The sequence below is a fragment of the Zingiber officinale genome, chromosome 2B, assembly GCF_018446385.1.
Source record: "Zingiber officinale cultivar Zhangliang chromosome 2B, Zo_v1.1, whole genome shotgun sequence".
Taxonomy (NCBI): Eukaryota; Viridiplantae; Streptophyta; class Magnoliopsida; order Zingiberales; family Zingiberaceae; genus Zingiber; species Zingiber officinale.
Window position 1 is genome coordinate 7,054,509 of NC_055989.1, and position 16,459 is coordinate 7,070,967.

Here is a 16,459-nt window from a genome sequence, read left to right on the forward strand (position 1 = left end):
CTTGCATAATATACGATACTACAGTCTACAGAAACTATACACATAAAGTCTGAAATCTAACGAACAAAGGAGTTAAGCTCTAGACTCTAGTCTATTCATTTCCACTGTGTTGATCCCTCTAAGGCTCCAACTCTTGCATAATATAGGTTGCTGCAGAAACTGCAGCCAAATAAACATGAACATCACTCATATAAATCATAATATGCATGGAATTCTTATGAGATATAGTGTAGAACAGAGCAAAAAAAAAGAAGTTCAGAATTTTGAGGAATCAATGATGAACAAAGAACACTTTAATAGCAAATGTTTCTGTCAATACAGAAGCAATAAGAAATAGGTCTACATCTCATTTTGCAACCCACTTGATGACTAACAACAGGAAGCACTCTCCATGCAAAAGCTATTAGCCATTTAGCCTATTAAGTTAATCACAACCAAATAACCAATTGATCTTATTGAACACTTAGGATTCTCATTTAAATCATATAACAGGCTGCAATACTAATACTTGCAATATCTGATTGAAATGATATTGTTAGAGTTTACCAAGAGTCCAAGAGGCTAGAACTCGAGAGCCTTTCCCTTGTCCCACTTAATACTAGACCGATTCTCCATAACCTGATAAATTAACATTGAGAACATTTAATCTAACTTGCAAGAGAAAAAAACTAGAAGTTTAGGAAAGATTAGTCTACCTTTCTTCCATAGGTGAGCTTCATTTCCGGGTTGGCACAGAAGTCTGCGACGACTGACGAGTCGGTACAAGAGGAGGCAATTGGATTCTACGAGACTGCATTTGTTGAAAATGTTGTAATATTTGCTCATTTTCAATTGTAGAAAAGATATCCTTTTCAATGTATACAACTAGACTGTCATTCATCCATTCATCTCCCATTCTATTACGTAAATCAGTCTTTACAGTCTTCATTGCAGAAAACACTCGTTCAACCGAAGCAGTTGCAACTGGTAAAACTAATGCCAACTCTATCATACGATAAACCAATGGGAACACCAAATGTTTTTCAGTCTCAACCAATTTCTGAGCAAGAATTCCCAAGTCATCAATTGAAGAAAAGTAAGGACCATCTCGCAGATTATAAAAGTAACTCATAAGTTGTTGTTCCAAAAATAAATAATCAGTACCACAGAAGTCCTCGGGATAAAAATCAGCAAGATGGATGAGTTTGTGAACATCAAATTGAGAGAAAGAATTTCTTGGATGAAGACATGATATGCAACCAAGCAATTCTGTACTAACTTCTGAAAAACGATTATTCATCTCTTGTATAATTAAATCAACAACCTATCATTCAAATTTGCAACCATGATAACATTAATAATCAATGAAATATCTTTAACAAAAAAAATAGATTTTTAGAAATAATACCTGACAAAAAATCTCCACACGATAATGATGAAAATTGGTGATGAGCTGCCCTCTACGCCTACCATGACCACGAGTTAGCATGTTGTCCTCCATATCAAGTATTGGAATCATATTCAATTCACAAAATGTGTTAACTTGTTCCAAAATTATCTATCATCCATCTTCCCTGAAGTCTTGTAGTCGACATTTCACACTTCTAACCAAGGACATGGCTTGAACAATATTTTGATCCCCTTGTTGTAAGGAAAGTGATAACTCATTTGTAATTCCCAATATATACTTCATCAAATGTAACACACAAAAACAAATTGATAACTCTCCATCTTCTCAATTAAACCTGCGGCAACACCTTTATTTGCAGAATAAGAGGCGTCATCATATACATTTCCTAACACTTCTATCACTGAAGACCACATAGAGCATAAACGAAGTAATGTTAAGTAGTGTGATCCCCAACGAGTATCTCCAGGTCTTGCTAAACTAGTTTCTTGATTTTTTCCTTTTCCACTAGTAATTTCTCCACTTTCCAATTCAGCAATTATTTTATCATGTTGAATCTTTCTAAGTTGATCTCTCCTCTTACAAGATGCTCCAGATATATTCACAATCATAGTGATATACCCAAAAAATTCACTCACAGTAAAATTATCATGGGCAACAGCAACAAGAACTAATTGGAGCTGGTGAGAGAAACAGTGAACATACATTGCAAATGAATTTTCTTGTAGTATCAGAGATTTCAATCCATTGAACTCACCACGCATATTTGAAGCTCCATCATATCCTTGGCCTCTCAATCTAGATAATGATAAACCATGTTGCACAAATAAAGCATCAATAGCCATTTTCAAAGAATGAGAACTGGTGTCAGGCACATGCACAACTGCAAGAAATCGTTCAATCACACATCCTTTTTTATTCACATACCTCAAAACAACTCCCATATGCTCCTTCACTGAACTGTCCCTAGCCTCATCAACCATCAAAGAAAAGAATTTATCTCCAATATCATTGATTATAGCAAGTGTAATCTCTGAAGCACAAGCACGTGTTAAATCCTTTTGAATTTTTTGAGAAGTCAATTGATTGTTTGCAGGAGCATTTTGTTTTATAACTTTAGAAACCTCTTCATTTCGTTGACTATACCATTCAAGCAACTCAAGAAAATTACCTCTATTTGAAGAACTAGTTGACTCATCGTGTCCACGAAAGGGCAATCCTTGCTTCAATAGAAAGTGTGTCACATCCAACATTGCTGTTAAACGAGTCCGATAATCAATTTCCATATCGCGACTATGTACTCGTAAAATATTCCCCACACTATGCCTTTGATCTTGAAAAGTCTCAAATTGTATTCTAGCTTCATTGTGACAACTATTCACAGTCCCCATATGACGATTGAATCTTTCTAATGCTCTTTTCCAATTGTTGTATCCATCTTTTATAAAGGCATTATCTACATTTTCTTTATTTAAAGGTTTGAAGAGATAACACCAAAAACAAAATGCAGCATCTTTTGATATGCTATACTCTAGCCATGTATATTTTTTATACCAAGTTCCTTGAAAACTTCTTTCTTGATTACCAAAAGTTGTTTTCGGATACACATGATCATTTGGTTGACAAGGCCCTCGGAGCGCATACTCTCTTCGAGCTTGATCTCGAATAGTAATATCAAATTCTTCAATTGGTTTTTGTAATCCCGGATCACTAACAATATCATCCAAATTCAATTCTACACGGGATTGATTTTCTACTTGTTCAATAACATTCGGCTCATTAGAGGAGCTAGAGCCGGAACTACGAGTTCGTTTAAAAAATCTCTCCATATCCTAGACAAATAAATAACTAAAAATAAATTATGTAATGAACAACTACAAATGTAATGAAAAAATAAATGTTGAACTAAAACTTTAATAAACTACCATAGACCACAGTACCATTGCCAATTTAATAAAAATATAGAATACTCATGGAAAACTAAATAGTCTAAACTATAAATATAATTCTGCATATTTTACAAAAAAATAAAATAAATAATAATGGAAAACTACCAATCTAATAGAAAACTAAACTACAATGGTAAATTCACTAAATTGTAATATGGACTGTACATTTTCAAAAAAAATCAAATAATAAAAAAAAATTAAAACATAGCAAATCTAAGTTCTAACCTTGTAAAGAAATGGTGTTGAGGCTTGAAGTTGGAGGCTTAGAGTTAGAGTCGAGAGAGACTGCGAGTTGGAGTTGGAGGCTTGGAGGCTGGAGCCTTGGACCTTGATCCTTGGGCTTAGACTCTAGTCTCTAGAACCTTGGTTGGAGGCTTGGAGAGTTAGAGTTGGGACTTGGAGGAGAGTTGAGTAACTTGAGTGGGAGTGGGAGAAGAGCTGAGGACTGAGGAGGAAGAAGTGGAGTTAGGGACTTAGGGTTTGAATCGCCGTCTGCGAAATGCGAAGCAGCAGGCAGCAGCTGCAAAGCAATTTGGGGCTTTTACATTTTACAAACCCTGTTTAATGTTTTTTATTTTTTTATTATTTAATTTATTTAACAATGGGCCCCACCTATTATTGTTTAATTAAAATTGGTAAAAAAAAAACAGAACAAAACTTCATCTTCTTCGGCACAGCCACACAGACGCACACTGCACACACGCTTCACACTTCATAGGCCGGCGCACGCACTACGCACAGCGGCACAGCACAGGCACAGCCGTCGCGGCATGCCGGCACTAGCGGCGGCGAATACTCGAATAACTTCTCGTGATGTATAACTTAAGTGTCCAATTCTGATGATCCAACTAATTCTAGGCGGTCGATTGGACCCGATATAAGTTTTCCATCAGTTTCAAGGTAAATTATAGAAGCATTGCAGTACGTTATTGATAGTGGACCCCACCGTCTTCATCATCATCTATATAAGATCGTCCAATGCTGAATTAATATTTCGATCACGAAGACAAACTCATGATTTTTTTCGATCCATGAATATTTCGGCCCATAATCGTCGAACATATATTTTTCTATTAACACTACAAAAAATTCCTAGTTTACCGACGAAATATACAGACGAAAAAGTATTCCATTGGTATTTTTCGACGTTACCGACGGAAGTTAATTTCCATCGGAAAACACAAAAAAAATTTAGGATTTCAGACGGAATCCTAATTCTGTCGGTAATTACCGACGGAAGGCGACATTCCTCTCCGTTTTCTCCAGGTAACCTTCTTCCATTGACGACAGGCGACACGCCGCCAAGCGCAGTGGAGTCTCCATCTGCCAGTACTCGTTGGCGACGTCTCCGGCAGCCAGCACACGGCTGGCGGTGACTCCAGCTGCCAGCACGCGGCTGACGGCGTCTACGGCCGCCAGCACGCAACTGGCCGCGTCTTCGGCCGCCAGCACGCCGCTGGCGGCATCTCCGGCAGCCAACACGCGGCTGGCGGCGTCTCCGGCCGCAAGCCGCGTGTTGGTGGCTATGTAGGCTGCTAGAATATGGTTGGCGCTGTGTCTTGCCGCAAAAAGTGTGTCCTGCTGCTAGGTGCGTGCTGGCGATTCTGCCGGTAGCCAGCCGTGTGCTAGCGGCTGTGACGACCGCCAACACGTGGATGGCGGCTGTGCTGACCGCCACCTATTGGCATCGTGGTCGGCCACATCCTATTGGATGCGGCTGCCCATGTGACCGATGACCTCCTGTTAGATGTGGCTGGTCGTGTGCTCAACCACTTGATCGCGGTCGGGAGCTTGTACAACCATCAACCTTTTGCTAAATTTCTAAGTAATCTTAGTTATGATTGTTTTAGCTATTTTTTATTTTTTATTTTGTAGTGTACTGTATTTGTTGCTCTTTTCCTATTACCCTATTGTCTTCATGAAATTTTTTCTTAAACAATACATTTAATATTTGCTATATTAAATAGTTGGCATGTTGATGGTGATTTGTAGGTTAACACCGAAGGAAGTTAATTTCCATCGGATAACACAAAAAAAATTTAGGTTTTCAGACGGAATTCTAATTTTGTCGGTAATTACCGACGGAAGGCGACATTCCTCTCTGTTTTCTCCAGGTAACCTTCTTCCATCGACGACAGGTGACACGCCGCCAAGCGCGGTGGAGTCTCCGACCCCTAGCATGCGACTGGCGGCGTCTCCGGCCGCCAGCACACGACCGGCAGCGTCTTTGACCGCCAGCACACGGCCGGCGGCGTCTCTAGCCGCTAGGCATGTGTTGGTGGCTATGCAGGCTGCTAGAACATGGCTGGCGCTGTGTCCTGCTGCAAGCAGCGTGTTCGACTGCTAGGCGCGTGCTGGCGATTCTGTCGGTCGCTAGCCGTGTGCTAGCGGCTGCGACGGCCACCAGCACGTGGATGTCGGCTGTGCTGACCGCCACCTATTGGCATCGTGGTCGGCCACCTCTTGTTGGATGCAGCTCGTGTGGCCAAGGACCTCCTTTTAGATGTGGCTGGTCGTGTGCTCAGTCACTTGATCGCGACCAGGAGCTTGTACGATCATCAACCTTTTGCTAAATTTCTAAGTAATTTTAATTATAATTGTTTTAGTTTAATTTTAGCTATTTTTTATTTTGTAGTGTAATGTATCTATTGCTCTTTTCCTATTAGCCTACTCTCTTCTAGAATTTTTTCTTAAACAATACACTTAATATTTGCTATATTAAATAGTTGGCATGTTGATGGTGATTTGTAGGTTAATAGTGCATATATATTTTATTGTGATTGTTATGCTTTATGGTAATTGTTATACTTATGTAAATTTATACTTTAGTTAGTAGACATCTTGATTTTAATAATGTGAGTATTAAACATGGTAAGTGATTAAATTACATAGTTCTCGGCATATTAACCAATTTGGAGATGCACATGCTTGTGTAAGGGATGCTTATTTAATAGTAGTTTAAATTGTATTTTCATTAGGTGACAATGTCTATGAACAAAGATTGGATGTATAATCAATTAGAAAATAGATTTATTAAAGATGATTTTATTGCTGAACTTAAAGAGTTTAGGAGGTTTAACTACGTTGTAGCACCTACTGTCGAGTAGCTGCTACAACATTACAACTATTTTTTAAACTCTTTATTCCCTAAAAGTAAATCTTTAATCCAAATGCCTATAACCATTAAACACCATTGTCGCACTAGGATAATAATCCAAACTCTAAACATTTAAACCCCTAAACAAGAGAAGAAAAATCAAAACACTAAAGTCTTACGAAATACTTACGATGGAGACAAAGCTCCGGAGGAGAAACAAGTCGTCACGGTGAGGTTGATTGACGAAGAGACCATGGGGCACCAATTTATTGTAGTGAAAATCTTTCAAAATATTTATCGCACGCCCAATTTTAGGGTTAAAACTTTGGCAGATGAGGGCAAAATAGTAATTGTACAATATATTTATACTTTCTTCCGTAGTGCATCATAATATATATTAGGATTAGAGGAAATTACAACTTCGATGTAAAAGACTTACCATCGAATGCTCTGTGGAAAATAATGTTTGACAAGTTTCTAGTAAATTATAGAACAAAACAATGGTAAGAAAAGGTTGTTTCGAGTATCGAAGTAACTACTATAACGGTGTAGCAGCTAGACGTCAAAGTAGCTGCAACAGGCTACAACGTTGTAGCTACTACACCATCGAAGTAGCTGCTATAACGTTGTAGTAGTTAATATTCCAAGTAGCTGCTACAATATTGTAGCAACTATTCGTCAAAGTAACTGCTACACTATTGTAGCAGTTAACATTCCAAGTAGCTGTTACAATTTTGTAGCAACTAGCCATTGAAATTGCTGCTACACCATTCTAGCAGTTAACATTCCAATTAGCTGCTACACCGTTGTAGTAGTTATTTATCAAAGTAGCTGCTATACCATTGTAGTAGTTAACATTCCAATTAGCTTCTACACTATTGTAGAAGTTAACATTCCAATTAGTTGCTACACCATTGTAGTAGTTGTCTGTCGAAGTAGCTGCTACAACGTCGTAGCAGCTAGCCGCCAAAGTCGCTACTACAACGTTACAACAGTTAACATTCCAAGTAGCTGATACACCGTTGTAGCAGTTAACATTCAAAGTAGCTGTAACAATGTTGTAACAACTAGCTATCGAAGTAGCTGCTACATCATTGTAACAGCTAGCCGTCGATGTAGCTACTACACCGTTGAAGCAGTTAACATTCCAAGTAGCTGGTAAACCATTGTAACAGTTAACATTCAAAATAGCTACTACAATGTTGTAGCAACTAGCCGTCGAAGTAGCTGCTACACCGTTATAATAGTTAACATTCCAAGTAGCTACCACAACGTTGTAGCAGCTAACATTCCATGTACCTACTACAACATTGTGGCAGCTATACGTCAAATAAAGACAAGTAGACAATATATGTGGAAAGTAGCTACAGGCATCGGTCTTGTACGTGTTGGCACCCCGTAGTAGTTTTGATGTAATCAACCAAGTCAGGTTAGGTCTTGTTAGTATTTAATCTCTGTGTCTAAGTGTGTAGGAGCTTAGGAGAATAGAAAGTCGAGCGAGAGATGCAGCTAGCGAGAAGGATGGCACGGGAGAGAGCCGATGGGCTATGTGCGTCCGAGGGACGAGGTGCTGCAGAAGAGTACATCGGCGGACGAGAAGTATGCACATGACGATCCAAGGGACGAGAAGCCGGGAGGAAGATTGCTCGAGGAGTAGGCCGGAAAATGGATTCGGGTGAGCCCTATTCTGGTTTGTCGAAATCACCCAAGCTAGCGGAGCAGCAAAAGAGTCAAAGGAGAAGTTTGGAGCTCGGTAGTAGCTGCTGGAGGCACCTTTAATGAATTGAAGGTGCCCTCGCAACCTTCAATGGATTGAAGGCGTCCTCGCAACCTTCTGGTGGAAGGCGCCTTCAAGCACTTGAATGTGCCTTCAACACTTCATAGAAGGCACCTTAAATCACTTGAAGGCGCCTTCGACTGGACAAATTTTACCATTGGCAAAGGATAAAACATTATCCCTTGTTGCTTCACTGGAGGCGCTTTCCATCATGTTGGAGGCGTCTTCCAGCCTAGGATAAGATTTTCCAGGGGCTATAAAAAGAGCCCCTGGACATAGGAAATGAAATACCACTTGTAATTGAATCCTCTTGAGTTATATTATGTAATTGAGTGTGTTAACTATTGTAAACAGGCTTCTCCGTCAGAAGGAGAGATTAGTGCGCTTTTAACTTCCTTAGATTAACAACCTCCCTAGTTGTAACCAAGTAAATCCCTCGTGCCTCTTCTTTTAATCTCCTATTTTTATTTATGCAAGTGTTCATTTTAATTAAGTTATAAAAGTTCGAGGAAGGTTCATTTTTTTGCAGGGATATTCACCCCCTCTAGCTGGCCGTCCAAGTATCCAACAATTGGTATCAGAGTGAGGTTCGCTTCAGGAGGACTAACCGCCGAACGAAGCACACGAGATGGTTGGACCGAGCATCTGCCCATCAAAGTTCGACGGGGAGTTTGCTAGCTGGAAGAAAAAGATGGAGGTATTCTTTAAAACTAATTTCGATTTGCTTTTAATAATGATTCAGTTTTGTAGCACCTGAGCGCAAAGAAGAATATCAATGGATGAAGAAGGAGCAGGCCGACTTCGTGGCAAATGACAAAGTATAGTTCCTTACCACCACAAGAAGTCAACAGGATCGGCGCCTACAAATCTGCCAAGGAGCTCTGGGAGAAATTTCTTGAACTACATAAAGGAACCTCAGAGGCAAAACTTATGAGACGGGTTCTATTCAGAAACCAGATCAGCAACATCAAACTAGAAGAAGGCGAAACCATTGCATACCTTCACTCAAAAATCAAGGAGCTTATCACCGAACTCACGAATCTTGGAGAAAAGATAAGCAACCAAGATTCGCTAAGGTACGCGCTTAACGTATTTCCTAGAAATACTGAATGGACATCATTAGTAGATGCTTATTATATATCTAAGGATCTAGAGTTAACTACTTTAGAAGAATAATTTTTAACTTTTAAAGTCCATGAAACGAGATGTGCAGATCTGAAGAAGGAACCAAACCACAACATTACCTTAAAGGCAAAAACGGACAAACGAGACACTGAATATTCTCTCGACGATGATGAAACGATGCTCATGGTAAGAAAATTTTAAAAATTATTTAAATATAATAGATTTAATCAACTGCAGGATAAAAGAAGAAGAAGAAAATTAAGGTGCTATTATTGCGATGAAAAAGGGCACGTGAAAGATAACTGCCCTAAGTTAAAGAGTAAAAACAAGAACAAATAAAAGAACAAAAAGTCAGCTCAGCCCAAGTATAATCTAAAGGTGACGTGGGACGAAACGTAATCCGAATCGAAGATCGAAACTCTCGTCGAACTTGTGTTAGTGGCAAGTCACCAAAAAGATGAAGACGAAGTAAGCTCATCCGAAATGGGCATCGAGAGCATCGATGAAGGGGAGTGACATCAGAAGAAAGCAGTACTTCAGGGAGAGCTTCAGATGACGAGATCGACAAGATAAGTCAGGTAAGATCTCTACCTCCGGATAAAATGTTTAAATTTATAAAAATATTATCGAAAAGTTGCTATAAGTTAGAAAAAGAAGATAAGGAATTAAAATCAAACTTAGCTAAATCTTGTCGATTAGAAAATTTTGATAAAATGAAGTTGGAAAATGATAAATTAAAAATAGAAATGAAAATTTTGAAAAATCGTGCATGCGCACATATTACAAGATATAATAGTTTAAATTGACACTTTAGATATCACAAGGGTCAAATTAGAAAATTATCAAAGAAATATATACGTAAGAAATTTTTAATTAACCCAGTAGGAAGAAACCTATATTGGGTTCCAAAATCATATTTGGATTAAATTTTAAAACCAGGACTTTCAAAGAGAAAATTAAATGTTTAATTTTATTAAGAAACTTTGTTTAGAAAGTGATTGTTGTTCCAATAACCAAGAAGGCCTAGTGTCTCACCACAACTCAGAACTTACTATATAAATTAAATTAAATTAGTAAATATATATAAATTACTATATATATATAAATTAAATTAAACTAAATTACTATAACAACTGAGAGCTTACTATATGCATTAGCAATAAATGACAAACAATTAAAACCTAATATACAAAAAGCGACAAACTATTAAAGTCGACTACTAATGAGAATATGCTTCAAAGCCATCTACAAATAGATTAGAACAAATTAATGTAATTATTAAAATTGATAACAAATTGTTTTCTACAAACACAATTAAGTTTCCATATCTAAATAACATTACACTACAAAAAATAGCCATTTAAACTAATTTATTTAATTTAATTAACTAATTAACTTTATATACATATTTATGATATTGTAAATATTAAAATCCACAAATATAAATTATACTTTTATTTATTTTTAAAATTTTTATTTAATAATAAATTGATTATTATATATAAAATTAAATACATATCCAAATTGATTGAGCAGTTAATTCAAATCACTATTTCAGCAAATAAAATGGTTAAAAGTTTATTGCTTAGTAAAATATTATTGAATCGTTGGTCATCCTTCAAAATTCACCACATTTGTATCTACCGCGATGCCTCTAACCAAAATTTTCTTTATTTTTCTATTTATACATGAATATATTATATTTAGACATTAATTATATATGTTTGGCAAATCGACACATTTAAATGTGAAATTTTTGCATATATTGCCTGATGTACTTAATGCAGTTTCTGTATTATTTACTCTTTTGTTTAACATCTCGCTTCATTTTTAAGATCGGTAAATATGGGTGGCTAGAATTTGGCCACCTAGAGTTTACCTAGTTAAAAATTACTTAAGTATTATTAATAAAAAACTAATTAGGTATTATTATGGAAAATTAAATATAAAAACAGGAGAAAAATTATAATTGACTCGTAAAATATGATATTATCCTAAAAATTAAATATAATGATCCTAAAAATTATATAAAAAAAAAAGTCTATTCTAGCTTAGCATTATCCTTTCAAGATATATATGGAATGGTCCGGTGGAGAGTAGAATTAGGTGATCAATTTTTTTATTTATATCAAGCATCAAGTTTACGTCGACTAATTTTGAGGTGGATTGTCAAACCTCATATTTCGCCCATCAAATAAATTCAGAAAGCAGGGTGAGGTGACACCTACTCTCTGTTTGAATGGGGTGAGCGAAGATTCATTAACGGATGGGGAAGGAAGGGGAAGTATTTATATTCTCCTTGTTTAAGAGGGAGAGAAGGTTCATTATCGTAACATATGTTACTATGCTTGGGAGGAAAGTGAGGGTAATAAGGTTAAATATATAAAGTTATAAAATTGCTCTCACTTTTGTTAAAGTCTTAAGCGTTCAAGAGCCTAGTGTATCTTGCATATATTGATTGGTTAAGACTTATGCGTTCAAGCAAGTGTAACTCATTTGTTAAAGTCGATATCGATGTTGGCGTCAAAGTCGGCATCAACATCAAAGTCAGTGTCGGTATCGAAGTCGGCATCGGCGTTGAAGTCGGCATCGGCGTCGAAGTCGAAGTCGGTCAAAGTCGGAGTTGGCATCGGCGAAGTTGGCGTCGACGGAGTGCGAGCGTCGGGCGGTGACGGTGCAAGTGTTTTTTGTTACGACACAAAGAATACCTAAAACAATAATTTTTAAAATTAATATAATAAATCAAGATTATAATTGAAACATAATTTTTTTTAGTTCCTCTTACCTTTCCTTACACCCCAAATCCGGATGTAAGAAATTTTTTTGTTTCATGGGTAAGGAAGATTAAAGCTTATCCCTTCTTACCATTTTTTTCCCTAGGTCACTTCCTCCCGAACATGTTTCAAGTCTCCCTTCTCCTTCCCTACCCTTCCCTCATCTCCTTCCAAACAGGACTAACGTTGCACTCCAGACCGAATCCACTGGATCGAATTTTATGGTCTAGAGGATGGACCGCAAAAGATGATTGGTCCCTTGGAATGGACCCTAGTAGGGTCCATTCCAAGGGACCAATGAATAACGTGTTCCATCCTAAACCTCACTAAATGACATAGTCTAAAGGCAAACCCTAAATGTTTCAAATAAAGTTATTAGATAAACTAAAATATTCCAAATCAATAAATAAAATCATAATAAAATTTTAAAATAAAAAACTCTTTTATTTAAATTAATGTTTTTTGGTATTTTATTAGAAAAATTATATTGCGCGCTAGTATGTTTTATTTATATATTTTTATTTAATATTGATACTAACTCATTTATTCTTGAGATTTTATGCTATATATGACTGTTCTTGTCGCATTAAAGTTTTATCAAAATTAATGAATGGTTGAACATATTTAAAACCCAATTTCGTTTTAAATTTTTTTAAAAACATAAACTAGGCAAACCGATTAATATTTTATACAAATTTAAATCTCTCATAATTGTTTTTCCTTAGTTGAATATATATCGGAACATAATTGAATCAATGTATTATTGATTCTATTTTCACTCTAAATTTTAAAGTTTTGTTAATTGTTTTACAATGGCTAAAAAGCAATTCAATGTTTGGACCAAATATAAGGAAACTAATCATATATGAAATGTCTTGATCATCAAAATTTATAATTCGTTATAAATCAATATTTTACCAAATTGGTAGTGGGGTTTATAGAATAAGTTTGTATGTGTTTACGTTTATGGCCCGAAAACATTTGTGGAATAAGATTAAAGTTTAATCAAATTAGATCAATCAATTAATTTCGAATAGTAATTATATATATATATATATATATATATATATATATATATATATATATATATATATATATGGGTATTAATTAATTTTTGAAACCACTTTAATCTCTTTCCTATTATTTCCCCATATGTATATATTATGGTTCCAATATTCTATAAACAAAGCACATCTTAATTATTTTATTATCTTAGTAAATAATACACTAAACTTTTAAATTTTTCATGTCAATCCATTATTTTCTCATATAATAATAATAATAATAAGTAGTTAATTGGCCAATCGAACAAGTGTGATTGATAGTTCATCCGACGGATGATCCGACACTGCAAGTGTTAACCTTCCGGACATGGGCCGTCGTCGGCATTCCACTCTACTCTGCATCTTGTAAACGATGTTGTTCCGAATTGGCATTTTTCAGCGGCCAGCAATCGATTAGCATATCATCCGTTTGTATTCAATCGTGTAGATTTTAGGGTTGGATTTGCCGGTTTGTTCTTAAAATTTTTTAGTGGATTCACTGTACATGTGGTGGCCCGATGCTATTCTCGGCATCTCATTCTACAAGTACGTTAATTTTAACTTCTTATTATATCCCTGATTAAAAGAAATTATTGATATATAATGTTTGTTTTACTCTTGTTTCTCAGAGCATTACACGAGAAGGATAAGAGGCCAGAGGGAGAATTTTCGCTTTTTCACTTCTTTGTTTTTAGTCTCCGTTGCAACTTTTATTGCTTACACCTATCATGCCTCTTTATATACTTCTTCCCTTCCTTAACGGGCCTCTCTTTGTGCGTTGGCTATGGAATATTGACTCTGCTCACTGCACAGCAAATTGGCTTTGAGTTTAATGGGCTCGCTATCGGATCACTTTCACTCAATTGGATGACCATTACGAGCTTCTTAGGGGATCCTTTGCTTTTTCCTGTATTTGTATTTGTGATATTATTGGAACAATGCATATGAGGCGAGAAAATTTCCATTGTTCACTTCTCGACCAATATCTATGATTCTACTTGCCACAAATACAACGTCTCTAGAATTGTAGATCCAAATATATACTCTCTTATTTTACAGAAAAGCCTACAATAACTACGTACTCAAAAGTAGGGCTACAACACATCGTTGATTTATACTACACTCTACATGGTTTGATCTTGCTCTATGCACGCCAATTATTTCTCAGATCGCTCTCTTCTATGAGAGGTTCTCACTCATTTTGTAACTGAATTAATTATTTGTAGTCTTAACTTCACCCAAATAGTTAGTTCCAGTAAACAAGCAAATTAAACGAAAGGTATATATGTAAATAATATTGTTTCACATCGAATCGCTCTTTTGTTGCTAGGGAGGCTCTGGAACAGTAGACGATGGAGGTGCTCGGGTATAACAGTACTGTTTCGCATGCAATCCTATTTCATACACAACCACTCAAAAATCACAAAAATACTAAATAAACATAAGAAACAATGCCATTTTTATTAAAACATGCATATTATAATATCATAAATCATCCTCTCTTACACATGTCAAATACATTATAATGTAAATATTATAATACAAATACATACATAACTAACTAATTAAAATATTAATTAGTGTAAAAATAAAAACACAATCCATAAGTATTAAGAATGAAAATATTCATCACTCACACCAACTCATGGATTGAAATAAATAATATTGTAGACGAGGCAATAGAATCTTACATTATAGCGGCAACATATCGGTGGTAAATCAGATCCAATATGCCTGCAACAAATTCCTTGCCTCGCTGGAAACAAGGATAATGAAAATCATTGTTAGGATGAAAACCACCGTAAGTTTCATGATGATGATGAGGAAAGATCGACGTGGAGAAGTTGTAGTATTAGAATACTATGCTGTATCCACGGCAATTTACATAGAGATAAGACTTTGGGTTTGCATTATTATTATCACTAAGTCGATTTCAATAGCAATTAATAATTGAAATTAATTATAGGTATGGAGTTGTTGCAGAAAATATATGTTCACGTTCGGAAAAAATAACAAAATTAATTAAAAGCCTAGAATTAAAAAAACTTAAATAAAAATACATGACATTAACAACAACAGAGTTTGGATATCTCGCATTCTCAAATGCGTGAGTTCAATTGCCTTTAATATCAGCTATCATTTGAAGAAAGATGATGGACTGAATTTTCAAGAGGCATCTAAAAATGTAAGTATATAAAGATGATATTATTAACATGCTTTATTTGTTAATTCTAATTTAATTAGTATCATTCATTGAATTTTAATTTTTTTTTTCAGCATGAAAATATTATGAGAAGAAATGACCTAATTTTTTTATATGCTAAATTTAGGATAGATGGTCTAAAAAATAAAATTGAATGAAGAAAAGAAGATATATTTTACTTACAAATCTTTCCAATACCTCCCATGCCAAGCTCAATTTAGAGTTGTTTTTTTTCTTCTTCCCTGAAGTTCCATGGACAAACCAAAATCACGCTCCACTTATCTTCATCTCTCCAGCCAAGCTGGAACATCCCACTGCACAAGAAAATTTTGCAGTGATGGATCTTGCTGTTGTTCTCACCTAGGAAATAAAGAGAAGAATTAGAACAGACTATTGTGGATTGGGAGGGAAAAAAACAGAAATTAAATGGAAGAAGAGAAAAACACTATTGTTCTTACTTTGGTCGCTAAACAAAATGACAACTGAAACATGTTGTTTAATAGGATTGAAGGAAACTTGGAAAAAAAAAAAAAAACTTACTGTTGAGTTGTTGGCCGGCTTGTGAGAAGATGGCTGCTAGCTCCTATGGTTGAAAGAGGGCGTTGGACCATAAGCCGTCGACCAAGCTCAGTGACCTGATCCGATGAAGTCGATAGAGGAGGACGAGGAAAAGGAGGAGTTCCAGTAGCATTGGAGATTTAGGGATTGCGGAAAAGCCCTCTTTCCGCCCCTATTTAAAGGCCCCCGGGCTCCCTTGCTTTGTGAGGTGGTGACAGGGGCGGTGGCTGCTGCGTTATGTGGAGATGGTTATTTCTCAACGAAAGCTTCTGTGATGGTTATTTCTTTATCGCCGTGAGTTTTCTCGATCTCGAATTTAATTTAATTAAATCTTAATCTTATGTAATGATGCCTAAACTAACATCTTTTCTCTTTAATTTCCTAAAGAAAGAAATCCTAGTGATCATGATCACAACGTTCATAAATCCTCCTTATCGATAAGAGATATTAATAATCAATCGTTAAAATATCTCTACTATTTATTTTCAAGAGTATTAATTTTTTTTAATATTTTCTTACAACTTATTTTTTTAACAAACGCACAGA

At 35.9% G+C, this 16,459-nt stretch overlaps 1 protein-coding gene and 1 long non-coding RNA gene across 2 annotated transcripts; both read right to left on the minus strand.

The window, feature by feature from the left end:
* Positions 1-561: 561 nt before the first annotated feature.
* LOC122048126 lies at positions 562-2,673 on the minus strand. Its single transcript, XM_042609729.1, has 6 exons — positions 2,559-2,673; positions 2,315-2,420; positions 2,026-2,248; positions 1,388-1,474; positions 734-1,303; positions 562-618 (listed from the first exon to the last, which is right to left on the minus strand). The coding sequence occupies exons 1-6, from the start codon at positions 2,671-2,673 to the stop codon at positions 562-564; spliced, it is 1,158 nt and encodes a 385-aa protein (XP_042465663.1).
* An 11,979-nt stretch (positions 2,674-14,652) lies between these two features.
* On the minus strand, positions 14,653-16,072 carry LOC122048963. The gene is made up of 3 exons (XR_006130759.1): positions 15,896-16,072; positions 15,539-15,715; positions 14,653-14,908 (listed from the first exon to the last, which is right to left on the minus strand). It is a non-coding gene; the product is annotated as an uncharacterized LOC122048963 (long non-coding RNA).
* Positions 16,073-16,459: the final 387 nt, after the last annotated feature.